The sequence below is a fragment of the Macaca thibetana genome, chromosome 8, assembly GCF_024542745.1.
Source record: "Macaca thibetana thibetana isolate TM-01 chromosome 8, ASM2454274v1, whole genome shotgun sequence".
NCBI classification, from domain to species: Eukaryota; Metazoa; Chordata; class Mammalia; order Primates; family Cercopithecidae; genus Macaca; species Macaca thibetana.
This window is the reverse complement of record NC_065585.1, coordinates 78,057,491-78,074,809: the sequence shown is the minus strand read 5'-3', so window position 1 is coordinate 78,074,809 and position 17,319 is coordinate 78,057,491. Positions and strand designations below refer to the sequence as shown.

General features: G+C 36.5%; 1 protein-coding gene across 4 annotated transcripts in view; it reads right to left on the bottom strand.

The window, feature by feature from the left end:
* The window catches only part of MYBL1 (MYB proto-oncogene like 1), a 47,453-nt gene that overhangs the window by 12,923 nt on the left and 17,211 nt on the right, over positions 1–17,319 (bottom strand). For all 4 annotated transcript variants that reach the window (XM_050802049.1, XM_050802051.1, XM_050802053.1 and 1 more), the window contains exons 7-10: positions 15,430–15,504; positions 14,744–14,848; positions 2,897–3,130; positions 1,175–1,543 (exon numbers count right to left, since the gene is read on the bottom strand). In XM_050802049.1, the coding sequence (XP_050658006.1) occupies positions 1,175–1,543; positions 2,897–3,130; positions 14,744–14,848; positions 15,430–15,504 (783 nt within the window). The remainder of the gene's footprint in view (positions 1–1,174; positions 1,544–2,896; positions 3,131–14,743; positions 14,849–15,429; positions 15,505–17,319) is intronic.

The window sequence follows — 17,319 nt, the reverse complement described above, 5'->3', positions numbered from 1 at the left end:
TTTGGGAGGCGGATGTGGGCAGATCACCTAAGGTTGGGAGTTCGAGACCAGCCTGACCAACATGGAGAAACCCGTCTCTAATAAAAATACAAAATTAGCCAGGCATGGTGGCGCATGCCTGTAATCCCAGCTACTGGGGAGGCTGAGGCGGGAGAATCACCTGAACCCAGGAGGCGGAGGTTGCGGTGAGCCGAGATGGTGCCATTGCACCCCAGCCTGGCCAATAAGAGCAAAACTCCATCTCAAAAAAAAAAAAAAAAAAAAGTTTGGCAAACAGCCTGGAGCATAGCAAGTGTTCAATAGGAAACTGTCCTAACATGAACATCTACTGTCCAGGGGTATTATAAGAGAAGAAAGTAAGTAGGTAGTTCTGGACATCCTTGGGAAACCTCTTGACACATTAAATTCTTACAGTAAGCAATTATCTAAGTTTCTTCCAAGGAACGTTAAAAGGAAAAATTCAGGGGGCAAACTAAATAAATTACTTTAAATAGGTAAGGTCACTTTAAACTTTATCAGGTGTATCTATCGCACAGTAGTCAGTCAGGAAACTGGATCTCAGTCTCAGCCTTGCATTAGATAACTTTGGGCAAATCAATTTTACCTTTCCAGGCTTGTTTTATGATGAGTTCTATAAAGATATGGGACTACAAGATAAAGAAAATGTCTCTCTAAACACTGTAGTATAATATCATGCAGAACCGGGAGCAGTGGCTCACGCCTGTAATCTCAGCACTTTGGGAGCCAAGGCAGGTGGATTACTTGAGTTCAGGAGTTCAACACCAGCCTGGGCAACATGGCGAAACCCCATCTCTACGAAAAATACAAAAATTAGCTAGGTGTGGTGGCACGCATCTATAGTCCAGGCTACTTGGGGGCTGAGGCGGGAAGATCACTTGAGCCTGGGTGGTTGAGGCGGCAGTGTGCCATGTTTGTGCCATTGCACTCCACCCTGGGCAACAAAACAAGACCCTGTCTCCAATATATATATATGCCACTATTACATTTTGTGAGATACTTTCTAATCTCTCAGAGTTCAGTATTCTCAAGTTTACATTTAAACACATTATTTTTTTATGTTATCAAAGTTACCAACTGCTAGTAAGGATATTAAAGATCTAATTTAATCTAACTCATTGACATTTAGAAACATAAACAAAATCAACACCGCTACCTGTGAAGGAGAAAATGGTAGTGTTTTCAGTGGTGTATGTTTTAGCGCTGTATTACCACCATCGTTCAATAAGCCATCCCTAAGTTCGCTGCCTGGGGAAAGGCCCACTCGCATTTTTCTCTTCTTTCTGAGGATGGCTGGTGGAGTGCTAAACTTGGCTACATTTGGGGATGTTAAAGGAACAGCTTCACTGTTGCCACCATTACAAGTGTTTTTTTTCCCTTCAAGTACAAGACTGACGTTAAATTGGCATTCCATGGCTCCTTCATTGTGCTGAATTCTCATTAATTTTACTGGGGTGGATTTGATAGGAGAAGCAGCAGCATCAGAAATATCAAAACTGGTAACATCACTCCATGCTACAGGATCCTGCAATAAATTAAACTGTTAATAAAGTTAATGCTATAACCTAGTTAAATCTGATCTTGAACACAGGATGATGATTTCCACAGAGTTAATTAACAACTCATTTTATCAGTGGAAACGCTTTCCTTGGACATTTTTTTTTAAGCAAGGTCATTTGAGAGGAACAGATTATGGCTTTCCTATGATTCCAGAATACATAATAGTTCATCTAATTCAGTAGTTGAAGCTTACTGTCAAAGTATTTTAAGAAGAACAAATTGTAAGTTATTATCAAAAATTAAGTTATTATCAAAAAGTATAATTCGTTATAAAACTTCACATTCTACTCCACATCAGGAAGACACCATCAAATTCTGCATAATCATTTGGTAATGTGTATGGAACATGTTAAAAATGGTGATACACTTTGATCCAGAAATTCAATTTAACCTAAAGACATAATCATGATTTTGCACAAAGCTTTATATGTTATTCGTAATGCTGAAAAGCTAGACACTACCTAAATGTCCAATAATAATAGTACATTGGGTAAATATATTTTCTTATATTCATCTGATGGAATACTACAAAGCCCCTAAAATTCAAATTTAGGCCAGGCATGGTGGCTCACGACTGTAATCCCAGCACTTTGGGAGGCCGAGGTGGGAGGATCACTTGAGGTCAGGAGTTCGAGACCAGCCTGGCCAACATGAGGAAACTCCATTGCCACTAAAAATATAAAAATTAGCTGGGTATGGTGGCAGGCACCTGTAATCCCGCTACTCAGAAGGCTGAGGCAGGAGAAGCGCTTGAACCCAGGAGGCAGAGGTTGCAGTGAACTGAGATTGTGCCACTGCACTCCAGCCTGGGCGACAGAGTGAGGCTCCATCTTAACAACAACAACAAAAAATTCAAGCTTAAAAAAGTTAAGGAAACAGAAACATGCTCATGATAGGGTGGAAAAAAAAAATCCACAAATGTAATACAGAAGTGTATTTTTGGGTTTAAAAATATAATGCATTTTCTAAGTATAGAACACAGACTGAAAGGAAAATATCAAATTATTAACTCTGGGTTTATGAAACATTTTAATTTTCTTTTTTACAGTTTTCTCTAGTTTCCAGCTTTCTCTAATGCACCTGTATAACTTATATAATAAAAAATGAATTAAGTTTTTAATTTTTAAAAATTCCTCAAAAGGCACATATTTGAGAAAATTTTAAACTTTTTTCCCCTAGAAGCCACTGCAAAATACCAGAACAAAATTAAGTATGGCATACAAAACATAAAACTGGTCAATGTCCAAAACTCAGTTTCTGAGCATGAAATCATGTAACTAAAATTGAACTTTTGATAATCTTACAATTTTTTACTTACAGATTCAATAAGTTCTAGAGTCTCTGCAAATTCTGGGATGGTCTGCAAAGAGGACAACACAGCGTTGGCCTCCACGGCCAGGAACTTTGTGGGTGAATTCTGCTGAGCAGACACAGGCTGATTTTCATCCATACTGTAAAACTCACTAGTGTGCTCGTCAAGGCTATTTAGAGTATTAGACATGTTATCATCCATGAGGAAACTACCAGACCAGCTAGAAAAACTTCCAGGCTGCTAAAAGTACAAAAGAAATTTTAATATTATTTGTCATTCTCAATGTAGGCATAAATTCAGATTTCAACACATTTCAATTAGGCTAAAAATATAGTAGCAAATATTTTGTCTTTCCTCAAATTGGTATACTTCTTTTCATTAAACGACATGCTTTGACTATGTTTTTTTCTAATTAAAATTTTTAATCTATACAATCATGATGAGATAAAACAAGCATTGACATACAACATAAAGTCCAAACTCTTAGAATTTGGCTACTCCCTTCCTTCCAAACTTAATTTCTCAACACTTCTACTCAAGAGCTATATATTTAAATCTTACCAGGTATATCTATTTATTCCTGGTAGTTATCAGGAATACCCAACTATAGCACTTGCAATTCTCCCAATGAATTATACTATTTTGACCTTGAGTGCCTTTGCACATATTGCTGCTCCCTTTATCTATTAATAAAATGCTCTGTAACCTACTGACCAGGGAAGCTATTCTTTTTTTTTTTCCTGAGGTGGGAGTTTTCACTCAGTTGTCCAGGCTGGGGTACAGCGGTGCGATCTCAGCTCACTGCAACCTCCACCTCCTGGGTTCAAACAATTCTCCTGCCTCAGCCTCCTGGGTAGCTGGGATTACAGGCACCCACCACCACACTCAGCTAATTTTTTGTATTTTTAGTAGAGACGGGATTTCACCATGTTGGCCAGGCTGGTCTCAAACTCCTGAACTCAGGTGACCTGCCCACTTTGGCCTCCCAAAGGGAAGCTATTCTTACCACACAGTTCAAATACTGGAAAGTACTTCATCTGATTGTACACTTTTATCTGCTTCATTTATAATAATGTTCTAATTCATTTATCTTGCTAACATATAATCATTGTCCTTCAAGGCTGAGTTCAATTAGGACTTCTTCCAGGAACTTCTTCCACCTTTCCCTGGTGACAACAATCTAAATCAAGCACCTCTCCTATATGTTACCATAAACTTTGTGACTCACAAATTGTCAAAAGTCAAAGAGAGAATTCTAAAAATAGCACGAGAGACCATGTATGGTGGCTCATGCCTATAGTCCCAGCACTTTGGGAGGTCAAGGCAGGCAGATTGCTTGAGCCCAGGAGTTTGAGAACAGTTTGGCCAACATAACGAAACTCCATTTCTACAAAAAATACAAAAATTAGCTGGGCATGGTAGCACGCGCCTGTAGTCCCAGAACTCAAAAGGCTGAGGTGAGGGCATCACTTGAACCCAAGAAGTCAAGGCTGCAGCAAACTGTGATCACACCACTGCACTCCAGCCTGGGTGAGAGTGAGACCCTTATCAAAAGAAAATTAAAAATAAAAATTGCAAAGTAAAAGTATTACATCACATATAAGGAAATCCTTATTAGATAACAGCAGATTTATCTGAAAAAACCTTACAGGCCAGAAGAGAATGAAATGATATATTTGAGAAGTACTGAAAAAAAAAAATGCCTGCCAAGAATACCCAGCAAAGCTATCCTTCAGAAATGAGGGAGAAATAAAAGTCTTTCCCAGACTTTTTCTTTTTAAATGGTGGCAATTCATCACCACTAGATCAGCCTTACAAGAAATGCTCAAAAAAGTCCTGTATCTGAAAGCAAAAAGATAACAAACACTATTATGAAAATATGTAAACGAATAAAATTCACTAGTAGAGCAGGTACACAAAGGAGAAAGATAAAATAATCAAACCGCTGTACTACAGAAAATCACCAAACTGCAACAATAAACATTAAGGGAGGAAGAAAGAAACAAAGAATATACAAAACCAGAAAATAATTAACAAAATGAAAAGAGTTAAGTCTTCACATATCAGTAATAACCTTGAATGTAAACAGATTAAATTCCACACTTAAAAGACATAGACTAGCTGAATGGATTAAAAAACACATGACCCAACTATATGCTGCCTATAAAAACTCATGTCACCTATAAAGACACATATGGACCGAATGTAAAAGGATGGAAAAAGATATTCTATGCAAACAGAAACTAAAAGCAAGCAGGAATAGCTATACTCATTATCAGATAAATCATAATTTAAGTTAAAAACTATAAAAAGAAACTGGGCATGGTAGCACATGCCTGCAACCACAGCACTTTGGGAGGCCAAGTCGGGCTCAGGAGTTCGAAATCAGCCTCGGCAACATAGCAAAACCCCATCTCCACAAAAGTAAATAAATAAATAAAAATAATAATTAGCTGGACATGGCAGCACACGCCTGTGGTCCCCACTACTTAGGAGGCTGAGGTGGGAGGATCACCTTAGCCTGGGAAGTTGAGGTTGCAGTGAGCCGAGATCACAGCACTGTATTTCAGCCTGGGGGAGGGAGTGAAACCCTGCCTCAAAAAAACAAAACAAAAACACCCTATAAAAAAAGACAAAGAAGGTCAATATATAATGATAAAGAGATCAATTCAGCAAGAGAATATAATTGCAAATATATATACACCAATATCAGAGCGCCTAGCTACATCAAGCAAATATTATTTGATCTAAAAGGAGTAATAGACTCCAATACAAAATAGTTGGAGCCTTCAACACCCCACTCTCAGCAATGAAAGATCATCTAGACAGAAAAATCAACAAAGAAACAAACATTGGCTTTACATTGAACATTTATCCCGAATGAACCTAACAGCCATCTACAGAGTATTTCATGCAATATCTGCAGAATATACATTCTTTTCATCAGCACATTCTCCAGGACAGACCACACATTAGGCCACAAAATAAGTCTGAACAAATTTAAAAGAATTAAAGTCATATCAAGTGTCTTTTTTGACCACAGTGAAATAAAACTAGAAATCAATAACAAAAGGAACTTTTGAAATTGTAAACAGAAATTAAACAACATGCTCCTGAACAACCAATAGGTCAATGAAGAAACTAAGAAGGAAACCAAAACATTTCTGGAAACAAATGAAAGTAGAAACACAACATACCAACACCTACGGGATATAGCAAAAGCAGTATCAAAAGGGAAGTTTGTAGCAATAAATGCATACATCAAAAAAGTAGAAACATTTCAAATAAACAATGTAGCTAGAAAAATAAGAACAAACCAAACCCAAAGCTAGTAGAGGAAAATCAAAAGCAGAAATAAACAAAATTGAGACAAACAAATACTATGAAAGGAGAAGTTGGCTTTTTAAAGAAATAAACAAAATTGACAAACTGCTGGCCAGACTAACCAAGAAAAAAAAAGACCCAAATAAATAAAATCAAAAACAAAAAAGGAGACACTACAACTGATACCACACGCATACAAACGATCATTAGAGGCTATTATGAATAACTGTGCATCCAATTAGAAAACTTAGCAGAAATGGATAAACTTCTGGACAGATATAACCTATCAAGATTGAACCAAGAAGAAACAGAAAACCTGAACAGACCAATTACAAGTAGCAAGATTGAATCTATAATAAAACGTCTCCTGTAAAAGTAAAGCCCAGGACCCAATTCATTGCAGAATTCTATCAAACATACAAAGAAGAACTATCAATTCTTTTCAAATTCTCTCAGAAAACTGAAGAGTAAGGAACGTTTCTAAACTCATTCTACAAGGTCAGCATTACCCTGATACCAAAACCAAATAAAAAAACTGTAAGCCAATATCCCTGATGAACATAGATGCAAAAAGACATTCACCAAGATCAGACAGAATTTATCCCAGGGATGTAAGGATGATTCAACCTACATAAATCAATAAATAAAATCAAATATCAATAGAATAAAGATTATCTTAATAGACATGAAAAATCATTTGATAAAATTCAACACCCCTTCATGATAAAAACTCTCGACAAGTTAACTATAGAAAAAACATACCTCAACACAATAAAGGCCATATATGACAAAACCACAGCCAACATCATACTGAACAAGGAAAAGCTGAAAGCTTTTTCTCTAAGATCTCAAATGAGACAAGGATGCCCATTTTTACCACTTTTATTCAACTCAGTACTGGAAGTCCTAGCCAAAGCAATTAGGCAAGAGAAAAAAAAAAAGGCATCCAAAATGGAAAAAAGGAAGTCAAGCTGTCCCCATTTGCAGACAACATGAACTTACATATAGAACACCCTACAACAACCTTACATAAAGTTCCTCAAAAAAAACTCTTAGAACTGATAAACAAATTGGGTAATGTTGCAGGATAAAACATCAACACACAAAAAATCAGTTGTATTTTGGCTGGGCATGGTGGTTCACACCTGTAATACCAGCACTTTGGAAGGACAAGGCAGGAGGATCATTTGAGGTCAGGAGTTCAAGACCAGCCTGGGCAACATAGCAAGACCCCCATCTCTAAAACTAAAAAATAAATCAGTATTGTTTCTATACACCAACAACAAACTAGCACAAAAAGAAATCAAGAAAGCAGTGCCATTTACAATAGCTACAAAAAAAAAATAATAATACGTAGGATAAATTAAACCAAGAAGGTAAAAGATTTCTGCAAGAAAAACTACGAAACACTGATAAAAGAAATTTAAGAGGACATGAAAAAATACAAAGATCTCCCATATTCAAGAATTAGAATAATAAATATTGTGAAAATGACCATATTACCAAAAGTAATCTACAGTTCAGTGCAATCTTTATTAAAATACCAATGACATTCTTCCCCAAAGTAGCAAAAACAATGCTAAAATTCATTTAAAAAACTACAAATAGTTAAAGTAATCCTGAGCAAAAAAACAAACAAGCAAAAACAAAAACAAAGCTGGAGGCATCACACTAACAGGCTTCCAAATATTCTATATAGAGCTGTAGTAACCAAAACAGCATGGCACTGGGACAGAATACAGAACCCAGAAATAAATACACGCATTTACAGCCTTTCAACAAAGGCACCAAGAACACTCATTAAAGAAGAGACAGTCTCTTCAATAAATAATGCTGGGAAAACTGGATATCCATATGCAGAAAAATGAAACTAGCTCCCTATCTCTCACCATATTAAAAAAAAAAAAAAAAAAAAAAAACTCTTTTTTTGTGAAAGAAGAAAATCAATTCAAAATGGATGAAAGACTTAAATGTAAGACCTAAAGTATAAAACCACTAGAAGAAAACATAAAGGCTGGGCGCAGTGGCTCATGCCTGTAATCCCAGCACTTTGGGAGGCCAAGGCAGGCATATTACTTGAGGTCAGGAGTTCGAGACCAACCTGGCCAACGTGGTGAAACTTCATCTCTCCTAAAAATACCAAAAAATTAGCTGGGCGTGGTGGCAGGCGCCTTTAATCCCAGCTACTCAAGAGGCTGAGGCAGGAGAACCGCTTGAACCCGGAAGGTGGAGGTTGCAGTGAGCCGAGATCACGTCACTGCCACTGCACTCTAGCCTGGGTGACAAGAATGAGGCTTCGTCTCAAAAAAAGAAAGAAAACATAGAAGAAATGTTTTAGGATGTTGTTTGGGCAAAGATTTTATGGGGAAGATCTCAAAAACACAGGCAGTAAAAGCAAAAATAGACAAATGGGATTATATTAGGGCTAAATAGAAGCTAAAAAGCTTCTGCACAGCAAAGGAGTCAATCAACAGAGTGAAGAGAGAAACGATGTGCAGGATGGGAGAAAATATTTGCAAACTATTAACCAACAAGGGATTAATATCTAGACTATACAAGAAACTCAACAGCAAAAAATACTAAAAATAATCTGGTTTGGGTTTGGTTTTTTGGTTTTTTTGTTTTTGTTTTTTTTTTTTGAGACAAGGACTGGCTCTTCTGCTCAGGCCGCACTGCAGTGGTACCATCCCAGCTCACGGCAACCTCCCCACCTCCCAGGCTCAAGCCATCCTCCCACCTCAGCATTCTGAGTAGCTGGGACTACAGGCGCTCACCACCACGCCTGGCTAAGTTTTATATTTTTTGTAGAGATGGGGTTTCACCATGTTGCCCAGGTTGGTCTCGAACTCGTGATTTCAAGCAATCTACCCACCTTAGCCTATCAAAGTGTTGGAATTACAGGCATGAGACAAGGTGCCCAGCCAATAATCTGACTTAAAATAGGCAAATGAGCTGAACCAATATTTATCAAAAGAAAACAAACAAATGGACAATGGGTATATTTAAAAATGCTCAATATCACTAGTCATCAGGGAAATGCAAATCAAAACCACGACGAGATATCGTCTTACCCTTGTCAGAACGACTATTATCAAAAAGACAAAAAATAACAGATGCTGGCAAAGATGTGGAGAAAGGGGAACTCTACTGTTGGAAGGAATATAAATTAGTACAGCCATTATGAAAAACACTATGGAGGCTCTTCAAAAAACTAAAAATAGACTATGATATGATCCAGTAATCCCACTATTGGGTATGTATCCAAAGGAAAGAAAATCATATATGTACTCCCATGTTCATTATGGCACTATTCACAGATATGGATTCAACCTAATGCCTATCAACAGAAGAATAAAGAAAGAAAATGTGCTGTGTCTGTATATTTATACACACACACACACACACACACAACCACATAATACTATTTAGCCATAAAAAAACCATGAAATTCTATCATTTGTGGCAACACAAATTAACTTGGAGGACATTATGTTAAATGAAATAAGCCAGGCAGAGAAAGATAAACACTGCAGGTTCTCACTTACATGTGGAAGCTAAAAAAGTATAGCTCATAGAAGCATAGAGAAAAATAGTGGCTACTAGAGGAGAAGAAGGGGAGCCAAGGAAGGGGAGGGGAGAAGGGAGAGTAGCCAAAAGTTGGTTAATGGATATATAAGTACAACTAGAGAGGAGGAGTAAGTTCCAGTGTTCTATAGCACTATAGGATAACTATAATTAACAGCAACTTATTATATATTTTTAAATAGCTATAAAAGCAGGGTTTAAATGTTCCCAACACAAAGAAATGATAAATGTTTGAGGTGATGGATGTGCTAATTACCACGACTTGACCAAGACACATTGCATACGTGTATCAAAATAGTACACTGTACACCCAGTAAATATGTACAATTACTATGTATCCATTAAAAATAATAATAAAAGCAAAAAAAACCCTTGTGTCTTATTTTATCATATACTATCCTGTTTCTTGTCTACATTCCCATTGCAGAGTAAAACCTGAAGTCAGAGACTATGTCACTTTTCTTTATCTCTTCAGAAATGTACACTAGGCAATTTATCTTGCAAGCCTAGTTTTCTAGTGTTTTATAATAAAAAATAAGAAAAGAGGCCTTGAAGAGTTATGAATGAGAAACAACATGTGAAGTGTGTAGCACTGTTCAACAGAACTTTCTGAGATGATGAAAATGTTCTGTATTTCCAGCTGCTCAATAGGAGCCACTACCCATATAAGCAACTGATATGTGGCTAGTGCAACTAAAAAACTGAATTTTAAATTTTATTTAAAATTAAATGTGGCTAGTAACTACCATATGGTAGAGAGCACATTGAAAGTCTATAGGAAGCACTGAATAATGGTAACTAATACTACTAAAAATAAAAATTTTCAGAATGTTCTAGAGATTCACAACAAAATGTTACATTTCAACTTAAATAAGGTAATAAAACACTGTTGCAAAGCAAATTCGACCTGTTTTAAAAATAAAAGAAATTAATCTTATTTCATTATTTCCTATTTCATTAGCATAGCCACCTTCTGACTTGACAATCACTTTCAGGAGACAGCATGGTTCTCCTGTCATGCTGGAGGGAACATGTGGTTCCCTCCAAACCACACACCTTTCAGTTAGTATGCAGGTGAGAAAAAGATCCAACACACAAAGAGGGCGATAACTGGACCCAGTGAAAAAACCATAGGTTACAATCAGACAGACCTAAATGTGAATCTCTTTTTCTTTTTTTTTTCTTTTTTTTTGAGACAGGGTCTCGCTCTGTCGTCCAGGCTGGAATGCCCTGGCCCAACCTCGGCTCACTGCAAACTCCACCTCCCAGGCTCGAGTGATCCTCCCACCTCAGCTTCCCGAGTAGCTTGGGACTACAGGGGCGCACCACCACGCCTGGTTTTTGTACTTTTTGCAGAGACGGGGTTTTGCCATGTTGACCAGCCTGGTCTCCAACTCCTGGCCTCAAGTGATCTCCCCGCCTCAGCCTCCGAAAGTGTTGGGATTACAGGTGTGAGTCACCATATTCAGTCTTAAATGTGAACTCTCTAATGAAATTCTACCCTCTTAACAGTGTTAACACCAGGATTACCAAGCATACATATAAAACTTGTCACAAGAGTAGAGCACAATTGATACTCAGTAAAATGGCAGTCAATATTATCATATAACTGTTTAGAAAAAAAACCGTTAGGCAGGGCATGGTGGCTCATGCCTGTAATCCCAATACTTTGGGAGGCTGAGGCAGGTGGATCATGAGGTCAGGAAATCAAGACCATCCTGGCCAACATGATGAAACCCCGTTTCTACTAATAATACAAAAATTAGCTGGGTGTGGTGGCACGTGCCTGTAATGTCAGCTACTCGGGAGGCTGAGGCAGGAGAATCGCTTGCACCAGGGAGTTGGAGGTTGCAGCGAGCGACAGTGCAAGACTCCATCTCAAAAAGAAAGAAAAAAAATGCTTTATATGTGTATGGAGTCTATTCTACTGGCTGCAGCAACTTCCCTCTAGAATTCAGAATATGCTTATTCAACCAAATCTTTATGAGAATAGATTTTAGATAGTGAGTTCTAAAAAGAAAATAACTTTCTTTCTTCCTTTTTAATGCAAAATATTCATTCTTTTACTTATATTTTTCCTGTTAAATTAAAAAACGGTAAGATTCTATTTAAAAAATCCAAAATGGTTTAAACATGATATAATCATCTACAAATGTTGATTCTCTCACCATCATTCTTTGTGGCTTTTTTTTTTTTTTTTTTTTTTGAGACAGGGTCTTGCTCTGTCACCCAGGCTTAAGTACAGTGGTATGATCATAGCTCACTGCAGCCTCAAACCCCTGGGCTTAAGCAATCTTCCTCCCTCAGCCTTTTGAGTAGCTGGGACTACAGGCACATGCCACCATGCCTGGTTAATTAATTAATTTATTTATTTTTAAGATGGGGTCTTGCTCTGTTGCCCAGGTTGGAGTGCAGGGGTGTGATAACTGCTGACTGCAGCCTTGACCTCTCAGGCTCAAGAGATCCTTCTGCCTCAGCCTCCTGAGTAGCTGGAACCACAGGCATGTGTCACCACGCCTATCCAATTCTTTTTAAATTTTTTGTAGAGGTGGGATCTCACCTGCCAAGGCTGGTCTCAAACTCCTGGGCTTAAGTGACCCTCCCACCTCAGCTTCTCAAAGTCCTGAGATTACAGGCATAAGCCACCAAGCCCAGCCTATTTGTAGCTTCCTAACAAAAACAAATTAACTTTAAGGTAAGTATATGTCAGGTCTTCCTAGTTGCTCATGGTTTTTGCAGTTTCAAAACAGAAACTGCAACATAGGGAAATCCTATCTCTACAAAAAGTATATTTTTAATTAGCCAAGTGTGGTGGCACACACCTGTGGTCTTAGCTACCCAGGAAGCTGAGGTGGGAGGACTGCTTAAACCCAGGAGGCTGAGGCTGCAGTGAGCCATGATCGTACCACTGCACTCCAGCCTGGGCAACAGACCAAGACCCTGACTCAAAAACCAAAAAACAGAAATTGCTTTTCTTATAATACATATCTTGCCTATTATAATCAATAAATATCATTTTTATTAATATCCTCTTAAGTAGTATAAAGACATCACCAGTTGCCTCATAATACTATTTCAAGATTTCAGGTTATCTTTGTAGTAATTTTGCCTGAGTTCCCAGTCACTCTCAGTATTCTGTCCTCTCATTTAGTCCCAAACAAAAAACAAAGAAACCCTTTTCTAAATGTAAAAAGGGGCGAGGAATGGTGGCTCAAGTCTGTAATCCCAGTACTTTGGGAGGCCAAGGTGGGCAAATCACTTGAGGTTAGGTGTTCAAGACTAGGGTGAAACGCCATCTCTACTAAAAAAATTTTAAAAATTAGCTGGGCATGTTGTTACATGCCTGTGATCCCAGCTACTCGGGAGGCTGAGGCAGGAGAATCACTTGAACCCAGGAGCCTCCTGGGTAGTTAGGACCACAGTTGTGCACCACCACACTTAGCTAATTTAAAAAAAAAAAAAAAAAACTTTTTGTAGAGCCAAGATTGCGCCACTGCACTCCAGCTTGAATGAGAGTGAGACTCTGTCTAAAAAAAAATAAAAATATAAGGCTCAAGGCATTATTTTAAATTTTTAAAAATGTTATTTAAAGGAAGGGTAGGGTGAAGGGAGGGATAGGGAAATATGCGTTAAAGAATACAAAATCACAGCTAGATAGAAGGAACAAGTTCTAGTGTTCTATATCACTGTAGGATGACTATAGTTAACAATATTAAATAGTTTCAAATAGTTAGAAGGGGAGATATTGAATGTTCCCAAGACAGAGAAATTATAAGTATGTGAGATGATGGATATGCTAATTAACATGATCTGGTCAATATACATCACATGTATGGAAACATCACTATGTACCCCATGAAAATGTACAATTATTTCCCAATTTAAAAATTTTAATTTAAAAACCTAAAAAAAAGTCATTTAAGTATAAACTTGTATCTTTCTTTTAACCAATCTAGCATAACCTGCTTAATTCTACTAGGATAATTACCTTTGATCCTAATTTAACACTCCTAGTCTCATCAACCAAATCTTACAATAGTTTTCACATGGGGTAACCAACACCCAACATCTATATAAAATTTTTTCTTTTACAAGAATTGTTTAGAGAGCATAAAATCTAAATGTTCCTTTTCCCATATATTTTTAGTGTTATTACTTTCTTTAATTTACTGAGCTCATATTCTAAATCTAGTAAATAGGAAAAAATTTTAAAGAGAATAAAAGTAATTTTGGAGCTTATAAATCCCTCTACATCTATTCGATTCTTTATTTTAAAAAGAATTAAACCCATCATTACATGGAATGTCTAAAATAACGCCAAAGCCTAATCTAAACACACATAATTTTTACAAATATATATGTGTGTGTATATATAGTTTACTTTACACCTGCTTTGCATTTATGACTCAAGAAGTATCCTAACACAGAACACTGTAAATTATGCTCAAAGAAATGTATATCAAAATCAGGCAACCTTGGGCCAGGCACAGCGGCTCACACCTATAATCCCAGCACTTTGGGAGGCCAAGGCAGGAGAATCACTTGAGCCCAGGAGTTTGAGACCAGCCTGAGCAGCACGGTGAAACCCTGTCTCTACAAAAATAAAAAATAAAAAAAAATTTGTCAGGCATGGTGGCAGGCACCTGTAGTCCCAGCTACTTGAGAGGCTGAGGTGGGGCATCATTTGAGCCAAGGTCAAGGCTTCAGTGATCAGTGATTACACCACTGCATTTCTGCCTGGGTGACAGAGCAAGATCCTGTCTCAAAAAGAAAAAGAAAAAATCAGGCAACCTGAAAGTTGCAAATGAAAAAAATAACAAAACCATTTTTACTCCATATTAAAATCTGCAGTCATACTGAGTATGCTTTCTAGCTGATAAAAATGACAAAAAGCATATATGAAAGATTCTAACAATACAAATAACACTTAAGCTTATTTCTTACTGATGGAATTCGCTTTCTTCTAACTTCATTCTCAGCTGACATAAGCAGCAACTCAAGTTCCTTTATTTTCTTTTCCTTATCAGGATCTTCATCAATGAAGGGTTGCTAAAATAAGTTAAATAAAAGAGAAAACAGGCTACTTACATAATTGCTTTATTATTAGTGTTCTCATGTTTATTTTCTTCTATGCAACATGAAATATATTTTTTCTAATAAAGCTTAATGCTACTAAATACTAAATATTCATTATTACAATCCCTCTGGTATCTAAAGAGCTGCTGGTAAATATTTTCAACTTAACAGATTTGGGAAAATTTTAATGCCTTAAAAAAATGTTGCATCATCTATATCAGCTGAAATGTATGTTTGGAATATTTTAGATTTTTAAATCTTAATACATACATTCTATACAATTTAGCAAAAATATGTCCATTCACAACTTGAATGCTTTACCTTGAAAGAATGAAAGGACTACCATACTGGTATTGTTAATCATCTTATACTTGTACGGTTTATATTTCTTAAACCCCACTTACACACTTTCTTCTTTAAGGTTAGAGTACTCCAAGTAGGACAGATCGTATTATTTTTATACTAGTTTAATAAATGAGGAAATAGATACTATTAGGCTTTTTAAAATGTGACTGAACACATTTCCTTTGGTTTTTGTTGTAAATAAAAGTTACCTGAATAAAGGCAGAAGTAGGCTGAACATGTTCTATACAATTGCCTTCAGGTGACACATACTGATACCCAGGTATCTAAAAAGTAATTAATGCATTTTATCACACATATAATGATATATAAATGTTTAAAATCTAAAGCAAATGACAAAAACTTTTGAAATAGTATCAACATAAAAAACTTAGAAAGTACCTGTATTAATTTTGAAATTTTATACCTATAATACTTTCTTATCTATTAAATAATAACTACAGCTCCAATCCTAGAACCTATGGATTAAAAGTTATAACACTTAGAAAAGACTTTTTTCCCCAGATGAAATATGAGAATTACTTAGCCTAGATTTATCAGCCAGTTTATTAAATCTGACATTCCCCATATATATTTAAACGTCTACTATTAGAAGGGTTGCTCTATCTCCTAGAGAAAACAAAGTAATTGTGTTCCTATGTGTCCATATGAATGAAGCACTCACAAGGACAGAGACTGAAGCAAGTTTTCAATGTTCATATCTCCTACTTTTATCACCACTCCATTCGAAAGGCTTCTCCTATTACTTGTCTTAGAAAAACAATCAGAATCACTCATATACTTTTAATAGATATACTTATGATAGGCTACGTATCATTCTGCTTCTTTCCTAAAACATCTGTAATAAGAATTTTCAAGATACATATAAATTTAGTAAGCAGTAGTGGGAAGACATATGAGAGAAGGTGTTTTTAAAAGCCTTAAAATTGGGGCTGGGTGCAGTGGCCCAACCCTGTAATTCCAGCACTTTGGGAGGCTGAGGGAGTATGGTTGCTTGAGCCCAGGAATCCAAGACCAGCCTGGGCAACATGGCAAGACCCTGTCTTTACAAAAAATTAAAAAATTAGCTGGGTGTCGTGGAACATGCCTATAGTCCCAGCTACTCAGGAGGCTGAAGCAGGAGGATCACATGAGCTCAGGTGGTTGAGGCTGCAGTGAGCTGTGTGCGTACCACTGCACTCCAGCGTGGCAACAGAAAGAGACTGTCTCAAAAAAAAAAAAAAAAAAAAAAAAGGCTTAAAATTTAAAAATATAAATATGAAATTGTCTGCTTTCCATAATGATCTACCTAAATCACTATATAATGCAGAATTATTATGTATAACTTCTAACATAGAACTTAACGTTTAGAATATTCGATTAGTACCACTTATCGCTCAGCTTGCTAACTCCAACGAATTAAAAACTTATCTTTCCCAAACTTTTCATGAAAATCTGTGACAGTATTTTAAACCCATCTATTTTTTTATCAAGTCACACATATAATAAAATTATCTTATTAGTTTAAATTAATTGAATAATGAATATATCTAAATTAAAAAGGAAACAATTCTTGTAGTACAAGAAATATCCTCATCTTTCCAACATATTTAGATTAAGACTGTTAAATACTCTGTTGGCCCCATGTATTATCTTTCTACAAGTTAAAAAAATAAATTTAAATGATAACCTTTCTAAGACAGAAGCAGAATGTTTCAGTTTATGCTGCTGAAATCTAGACTCTAAAGAAAAATGTAAAGAAACATAATAAAAACCTTAAGGTATTGAGTCTCAGCAGATATACTGTCTTCACTTGTTTTCCTATTGTTAATGAAAATGTCATTACTCTAAGTGGTTCTTTTAAAATGATGCTTAAAAAACTTAATGTCCACAAAATGTCAAAAATCAAATCTCAGGCATAAAAAGCACAGATTTTTAATATCTCGCCCAATTTTATCTTTTGGTAGACAACCACTAAGTCCTGACTTAATCTTTACAATTTATGTGACAAGAACCAAGAATTGCGCATTGTGAAAAATGGCATAACAGGTAGACAAGGAAATGTAAAACAAATCCCATGAAGACTCCTACACTAATATCTT